This window comes from Belonocnema kinseyi, chromosome 9 (assembly GCF_010883055.1).
Source record: "Belonocnema kinseyi isolate 2016_QV_RU_SX_M_011 chromosome 9, B_treatae_v1, whole genome shotgun sequence".
NCBI classification, from domain to species: domain Eukaryota; kingdom Metazoa; phylum Arthropoda; class Insecta; order Hymenoptera; family Cynipidae; genus Belonocnema; species Belonocnema kinseyi.
In genome coordinates, this window is record NC_046665.1 from 54,717,585 (window position 1) to 54,726,569 (window position 8,985).

Below are 8,985 nucleotides of genomic sequence, written 5' to 3' on the forward strand. Positions count from 1 at the left end.
TTAAGAGATTTAAATATTTCCAAGGAATTTCTAACGATTTGAAACATTTTAGTAACTTGTTGAAAGATTCCAACGAATTTTTAATTGATTTCTTTACTTTGAAGGAATTTCAAAGGGTATGAAATGTTTTGAGTATTTAAAAATATTCCAAGGTATGTTTAATAGATTTATATAATTTAAGAGACTTTAATATTATTTTAAAGATTTAAGCGTATTTTTTACGATTTTAGGATATTTTCTCAAAAAATACAAGGAATTTTCGAGAGCTTTTAAATGCTTCGCGATTTCAAAAGGTTTGAAATAATTTTCGGGTATTTTAAAATATTGAGAGCAACTTTCAATAGATTTCAATAACTTGAAGAGATTCAAAGGATTTTAGGGTATTTTGAAACAATCCAACGATTTTTTAAGAGTATTAAAAAGTTTAAAATGGGGTTTCAAAAGATTTCATATAATTTCATATTCAAACGTTTTAGAGTATTTTAAACGATTCCAAGAAATTTTCAATAGTTTTATATGATATAAGGCAATTCCAAAAGTATTTTAAATACTTTAGGCTATTTTTAAAAATTACAATGATTTTTCAAGAGCTTTAAAATGCTGAAGAGATAAAGCTTTTATGGCATTTGAAAAGATTCCAAGAAATTAAAAAAATTACAAGGGATTTTTAAGGATTTGAAATATTTTAAGGTATTTTAAATGATTTCAAGAAAGTCTCATGAAATTCAAAAAATTATAAGGGATTTTCATGAACTTTAAAGGGTTCAAAGTATTTTTTGAATGTCCAAGAATTTTCTAGAGTTTAGAAGTTACATGTGGTTTCAAGAAATTTGAAATTTTTTAGGTTATTTAAAAAGATTCCAAGGTATTTTAAAAAAATTTATATAATATAAAGAGTTTTCAAAATAATGGCTATTAACAAAAATTACACAGAATTTTCAAGAGCTTTAAAATGTTCAAGTGATTTCAAATATTTGAAGATATTTTAAAAGATTCAAAGAAATTGTCATAAATTTAAAAAAATTACAAGGGATTTACAAGGACATTATAGGGGTTTGGGTATTTTTGAAAATTCCAAAGAATTTTCAATAGTTTAAAAAAATTACCTGAAGTTTCAAAAGATTTGAAACATTCCAGGGCATTTATAAATAATCCAAGGAATTTTTAATATATTTTTATAATTTAAGGCGATTCCATAATTATTTGAAATACTTTAGGATATTTTAAATAATTTTAGTCTATTTTTAAAAAGTACAAGGAATTTTCAAGAGCTCTCAAATGGGCGAGGGATTTCAAAGGATTTGAAATATTGTAGGGCACTTTAAAAGATTCCAAAGAATTTTTACGAATAGATATATTTAATATATTTTAGAGTATTTTAAATATTAAAAGATTCCATTATTTTAAAAATAGATTTCAATAATTCGGGGGTATTCCAAATTATTTTAATGGTTTTAGGGCATTTTGACAACTTCCAAAGAATTTTAAAGAACTTATAAAAGTTTAAAGAATTTTTAAATAGATTTCAATTATTTAAATGGTATTTTTTTAAACTCCCAGAGATTTTCAAGAGCTTTAAAAAGTTTAAAAGTATTTCAGAACATTTCAAAGGTTTTGAAATATTTTATGGTATTTAGAATGATTTTCAAGGGCTTTATAAGATTTCCGAGGATATAAAAAGCTTTCAAGGCACTTTAATAAATTTTCCAGGATTTCGGAAAATATCATATTTCATTCATTCCATTTCCAAGGAATTTTGAATAGCTTTAAATAATTTCGTGAGACTTCAACAAATGGTAAAGAAATCGAAATATTTGAGGGTATTTTAAAAGATTCACATCTATTTTAATTAATTTGAGAAAATTTAATGCGATTTCAAAGGGTTTGATACATTTTAGGATATATTAATAGATTCCAAGGCACTTTCAAGCGATTAAAAAATTTCCAAGGATTTGAACGTTATAGAAAAAAAAACAGTTTATAACGTTTTTTAAAGAATTCCCTAGGAATTTAAAACATGCGGAACGATTTTACAGGAGCTATATGGTCACATAATTAAAATATTCCAAAAGACTTAACACATTTTAGGAAATTTTTAATTGCCTTCTATATTCTTCAGGAATTCCAAAAGTATTTGAAAGATTTCAAGGTATTTTAAAGACGTAGAGTAAACAATGTACTGTTTCTCAACACAGACATTTTCCTATACATGAATCAGAAAACAAATAATAAAACTCTGCATAATCAATAACATTCACCCGTTAAAGAATTTAACACCTTCCCTCACAATTATATTTTAAGAGCGATTTTTACTCTAAGAAAAGTAAAACTGGGGATTCCACTATTAAAATTTGTTAATTTTTTAATTGCATATCGCAATATTGTATCAACTAGATTCTACACTAAAATCCAATCGACACCAATTTCTGACAAATTTGACGTGGAATGGGCCGTTTCATGTCAAACGCCGGAATCGCGCTCTAACCTTCGAGAACGCACGTGTCATTGCAAATTGTTGCGAATGTTTTAATCAAAAGTAGGCGAGATGAATGCCACCAACCAAATCGCCCTTTCTCGCGTGAAAATATCCTGTCATTTCTGTCATTGAAATCTTTTAATCTCCACAAAAATAATCACGTCTGTATCACTGACCGACCAAGGTTTCAAAAGTAGGTGCACTGATTCATAAACGGGAGATTTCCCTGAATCAACACACTTTCCCAAACAGCCAGTCCCACAACTTTGCTCTGGAGAATCTTTAATGGGTCATGCAAATCGAAAAACAGGGCTTTCGAGGGAAATCGTACCACTTTCGAAACACACGACACGCGGCAAAGTAACGGTACACCTTTATTTACAGAACAAGATCACGCTTTATTATCCAATCCAAAAATTAACGGTTTATTTCCACCGTTCCATTTCCACCCACAATGCAATTTTTCAGGGACACACCGCACAAGTGCGTGTCACTTTTTTCACTTATTTTAGGATAACTTTTAGGGGAAAACTAGAGGCAATTTTTAATCTTGAGCACAGCCTGGCGATTTTTCCGAATTCTAAAAGCGAATTTCGATATATGAAAGATCGCCGAGCGAAAGGAGGTCCATTTCCGCAGTTCCAAATTCACCCAGAATGCATTTTCGAGCAAAATCTATAATGACGCTTCGAAATGCTTTGATGAGCGGCAGCGTCTAGGTATACTTTTTTTAAATCCAATTTATTGTTTAAATTACGGGACACGTGGTGAACTTTGCGCGTGGCTCCGAACGGAGCTTTTCGTGACGTGTAGGTATCATCGTAATCAGTTTAATTCAACATGGCCGTCGTGCGTCATATCTTAAATATCTCACACGATACGACAACGACTTACGACGGGGGGTTGATGGTGGATCTCCTCTCGATACTCGAAACCATGTGCGAAAGAACAGCGTCAACAGCGTGTGATGCAAGCCTCCACCTTGTGACGCGAGTAAATCAACAAATCGTCACGTAACTGCGAGAAAATCAACTATTTATTTTATGCTTCTTTTTCACTGGATTTCCGATACGGAACACTGTAAATAACATTTGAGACAATTCGAGAGGTTATTTAATGAAGAAGATCACTGAAAATACATTAACGATGTGCATAAACGACGTTGTCATGAGCAATCATTTTTCGATGGCATCGTTCAGACTGACGAGTTCCGCTTCGGCGCTCACGTCACGTGATGTCAGTCGCGTATTTCCGGCTGATTGTAGCGCGAAGCAATTTAATTTTGACCAATGATATTTCGGACAGTTTTAAAAGTGCAACTTGATTGGGGGGGGGGGGGACTTCCGGGGTTAAAAAGTGGATTCTGGTTGGTCTGGGGTATTTTACTTGTCCAGTAGTTGGAATATTTATTAATTAATGAGTCATCATGTTCTAGAATGTTCTTTTGAAAATCGGATGCAAAGAATCTAATTTTCTAATTATTGCATAGAATACCAAAAACTTCGACTTTTAAAAATATTTTCCAACTAGTGAATATTATACTTCAATAGCAATACATTTGAGAGGAGCATTTAAAATTCCCAACTTTTTCCCGTTTCAGTAATAAGGTGACCAACCGTCCTGATTTAACAGAACATGTCTTGGTTTTTTCCTGTTTTGTGCTATGTTCTGATTTTTGATTGTATGAATGTGCGCAAACGAAAATTCCCGATTTGTATTACGCGAACTTAAGGGCATGTGATACTTAGAAAATTGTCGATTTTACCAGTTTTAGGTTCCGACGGCTTTTTTTCTTTAATAATCAATATTTTGTCTTAAAAATTTGGGACATGATAGCGACCATGCTAACGGACGTCCCCATACACTTTTTTTTGGTTTAATTCAAAAAAGTTTTAATTTAGCAAAATCTGATTAATTTGCATAGCGCATAGGAATTAGTATCGATTTTGCCAGTTTTAGGTTCCGATGGCTTTTTTTGTAGAATAATCAATATTTTGTCTTAAAAATCTGGGAAATAATAGCGAACATGCTAACGGACGTCCCCGCACACTTTACTTGTGTTTTTTTTTTCAAAAATTTTTTTGATATTGCTAACAACGTGTGTACATTTGGAGGTTATGTATGTTACAATTCTCCTGTGCATTACTTTCAAACTACACAATATTTTTGGCCGAAAACTTTGGACTTGCAAATAAACATAGTAACTAATCTCCCGGAACTAACCCTTTTTGCAGGCAATCAAAAAAAAAGTTTATTTCATAAATAATTTCCAGATTATCGGAAAGGCAGAGATGAAAAACGACGTAACCTCAAAATAATACATATGCATAAAATTTGTATTTAGCACAATACATTTTTTTGTTATCCCTCAAAGAAGAGTCCGGGGACGTCCGTTATAATTTTTTATAACATCTCCGAATTCAGTTTTTAAAAATTTTCATTTTTGTGGAAAAAAAGCCGGGGAAACTGTAAGTATCACATGCCCTTAAATTTTATTCGCAATCTCTGAGGGCGCATTGTTCTTGTGACTGTTCATTTAAATTTCTATATCTATTTTTATTTAAAATTAACACCTCTTTAGTTACAAATGGTGGATTCCACGTCTTCTGATCACGGAAATTTTTGTGTCGGAATGCGATTTAGCCGTAATTCAGGATATATGATTGTGTGGTCGGGAAAAAAATCTCGGATATGGGACTTTGTGATTTTGGACAACTTTTTTCTTAACTTGCCTACTATGAGCTCTAATTGGCCGATTTTACTCTTGGACGTCTTGAGGCGCTTCAAACGGCTGTCAAATTCGCAAGGGGCAAAATGAATCTAAACGGTTGAGTTGTTGAACGCCACATTTTAAGCACATGATCTAAATGCAATAGTACCGGATGGTTCAGCTCGCTTTTTCCCGAAAACATCTTTTTTGTTGTTGTATTTTTTAATTGAAAATAAAGTGGAAAGCGGGTGACTCGCCAGTATTCCCTCGTGTCCCTCAAACGGCTATCAATTTGGCTACATCAAAACTACATCTAATTGCATGAATTTTTTGCCACAATATTTTAATCACATAATCCAACGGCAATTATACCGAATCGTTCAGCTCGCTTTTTCCCGAAAATGTTCTTGTTGTTGTTGTTTTTTGTAATTGAAAGTGGAGACTATTTTTTCTCGCTTGAAACTGGCGCTTTGTGTACATGGGGGCTCCATTGTCTTCCCAAGTTACTCACCAGGGGTCAGTATTTTTAGAATCGCCATATCAAAAACAGGTTTTCTACCAAAAAGTTTTCAACCGTGAAACGTAAAGGAAACAAAGTTTGTAATTTAACATTTTGAAAGTTTGGGAGATGTTGAATTTGTAACATTTATAGTTTAAAGTTGTACAAATGTTTCGCGTCAAGGCAAACAAATCATTAATGTAATAAGTAACACAAAAAATTGTTATTCGTAAATTAGCAGACAAAAGTTAGATCTACTTTGTTCGCCACATTTAAATAAACTGAACTAATATGTTTAGGAGAATGATAAAAACAAACTATTGTTCACTAAAAGTTGGAAGACGTCGAACAGCAATTTTTTTTTCTAGAAGTTAAGCATATATATATTAAAAATTTGTCATAAGGATGACCGCAGGATTTCGCCGAGAGCGAGTGCTAATCTGAAAAGTTGCACTCGCTCCCAGTGAAATCGCGGTAAAATTTCACCCACAACCACGTCTCACGACCGTGAGATAGATGGTTACAGTCTGTAACGGAATCAATACGACGATCCGGCAAAAGTTTTGTGCACCCTGAAAACACGGAGTGATCCAGGGACTACCGCCTTCTGCATTTTTCCCGCAAGTGTTTTAGCATATTGTTGACAAGCAGGGATGCTTTTCAGACTATTAACGAGTAAAAGCTTGGCACCTCAAAGAGCGCCGATGATAAGGACGATTAGTTTAACAGAATGTTCCGGGTAAAATCCTTCGGTAACAAGCGTTGAATTCAGAAAAATGAAGAATTTGTATTCCTATGATTACGCGATTTTTCCTCCGTCTAAAAATCCCCCAACAGGAACAGAAATAGTGCAAATCCTATTCCCCTCAATCGACTTAGTCAAATTTACCGAAAGCCTTTATTTAACCTATTTTTCATTATTAAATCTTTTTGTAACTTATAAATTCGAAAAATATTCAAATTATATTGATTTATATTTGGATAATTTATTTAAACGTCTTAAAAAACGCAACAAAGAAATCTATGCAAATGTGTGAATTTAAATAATTTTAACTCTAGGGAGGCAGAGTTGACTTGATGAGAATTAAAATTTCAGAATTTACATTCCGCATAAATTAATTAAAAAAACTTATTACACATATTTTGTGAACTTATTAGAAGAAATTAAATAAAATCAAAATATGACCACTTCTGAGGAATAAAAAATATCTCTGTGAGATGCGTTACCGGTACAATTAGAAGGAATTAAATACATTGAAAACAGATGGAAAAATCACGCATTCAAAATAATAGAATAATCTTCACTTTTGCACTGAAATCTGAAAATATTAATTTTTCTCTGCTCGACGCTTATTAACGCGATCGTTGCAACTCTCTTATAAGGTCTCTATACCTCTCTTTTCATTCTCCTTGGCTATGATGTTTTTGTTAGCTCGTGCCGAAAATTCGATAACGAAGATGGTTCGCTTCTCGAAGTCAAGAAGAACCATGTCTGTCCTCGAGTTTGCAACAGAAACAATTGTCGAGAATATAAAGTTCCAGTATATGCGGCACTTTCCATTCTCGACAATTGACTCGATTTCCCTAGGAGCATTTAGAGGAGCGATATTAAGGTTAATGCCGCAAAAGTGACAGAGATGGTAATAAAGCACTCTTAGTGCCGCATTGTGCCTTTTGATGTAGGTATATATATTTGCGCTTTCGTCCAGAAAAGATTTCTGTTCATTTTTCAACACCAAAATATACATTTTTAACAAAAACAGAACCTTCTACGAAATAGTTAAATTAAAAGTTAAATTGCAGTTTTTCAGATTAGCACCCGCTCCCGGCGAAATCCTGAGGTTGTCCGTATGATAAACTTTTAATTATATATATATATATATATATACATAAATGTGTGTGTGTTTAGGAATTAAAGAGGAGTGTCTACGACATAAGATAATAATAACTTTTATTTTTATTGAAACAATTAAATCGCCCCAAACATGACCCAAAAATAAAAAATAAAAATGTTTACGTAATACTTTCAATTGTTAGCAATTTCTGTCGTCGTTTTCATACAGCCGCAGGACAACCGCAGGATTTCGCCCGCAGCGGGTGCTAATCTGAAAAACTTCAATTTAACTTTTAATTGAACTATTTCGTAGAAAATTCTCTTTTTGTTCAAAATGTATATTTTGGCGTAGAAAAATGAACAGAAATGTTTTCTGGATAAAAGCGCAAATTTATATATTTCTGCATTTCAGATGGTGGACATGTTATTTTAGCCAATTATTTAAGTTCGAAAATATTTATAAAATTCATAATTAATAGTGGCACCGTTCAAAAAGTTTTAATGAAGCCGCGAGTCTGCGGGCGAGTTTCCTTATATAATAAGCGATTCTCGTAAATACCTAAATTTTTAGGAAAAATACTTACTTTGTTGTGAGGAAAAAAAAACCAGGTATTCAATAGCAATGAGTGCGAAATTTTCGATAATTTTATTATAACAATTTTTTTAGACGAAATTCAAAAAGAAAGAAAAACCTCAAATTACCTTAAAAAAATAGAAAGTTCCGAAACTTTTTAAAAGTGAAATGACACCGTCTTGGCATGCAGAGATGAAACCCTCCGTACCAGACTTCAATCCGGGCGATTTAAGGAAAGCAAACGTTAGCCCACATGACATTGACTGATCCTTCAGATTTCTGTTGAAGATACCGTGCATCCTCTTATCCAGGAGCTGTTCACGAAAGTTTTTCTCTTGTGCTTTCTTAATCCGGACTTTCAGGAATGAGTACTCGAGATAGATATGATTTGATGCATTTTGCTTACCCCTAATACTGAAGTCAATTCCGAGTGTTTCAGCAGCCTCCTCCGCTGCTTTGTACAGAAACGCTCCTTTGCCCACTTCTTCGTGATTCCTGACCATTTTAAGAAGAGGGCCTCTTCCACTTGCGACTCTATGTACTTCAGATGCATGATTTTGTTCATGTGCATAACCTTTCTGGTCCCGATATCAAGGGATCTGAGCTCGCTCTTCGTCCATGGAACTACTCCAAATGAATAGAGTACTACCGGGACGGCAAGCATGTTCATTGCAGATACTTTGTTCCTCGCCGACAGTTCGGAAGACCAATTCTGTCGGATGAGACGTTTGTATCTGCTTCGGAGAGTATCCTTTATAGATCTCACACCCTGAATGCGGCTCTGTGGCATGCCCAGGTATGTATAAATCTCTCCAGCGCAAAGGTGTCGTATGGCGCTTCTATCAACGAGCTCAGGATCTTCAGGGATGCCATTAAGTTTTCCTCGCTTCAA

General features: G+C 33.5%; 2 protein-coding genes across 11 annotated transcripts in view; one reads left to right on the plus strand and one right to left on the minus strand.

Annotated features, from left to right (window-relative positions):
* The window catches only part of LOC117179364 (bromodomain-containing protein 2-like), a 94,858-nt gene extending 91,202 nt beyond the window's left edge, over positions 1-3,656 (minus strand). For 9 of the 10 annotated variants that reach the window (XM_033371079.1, XM_033371078.1, XM_033371081.1 and 6 more), the window contains exon 1: positions 3,371-3,656. In XM_033371079.1, the coding sequence (XP_033226970.1) occupies positions 3,371-3,414 (44 nt within the window). In that variant the 5' untranslated portion in view covers positions 3,415-3,656. Of the gene's footprint in view, positions 1-2,807; positions 2,831-3,370 lie in introns of those variants that run through there. The other variant, XM_033371077.1, reaches the window with a different exon arrangement.
* LOC117179366 (speckle-type POZ protein B-like) overlaps positions 1-8,985 on the plus strand; it is an 86,496-nt gene that overhangs the window by 30,508 nt on the left and 47,003 nt on the right. The gene's annotated exons all lie outside the window — the stretch shown is intronic.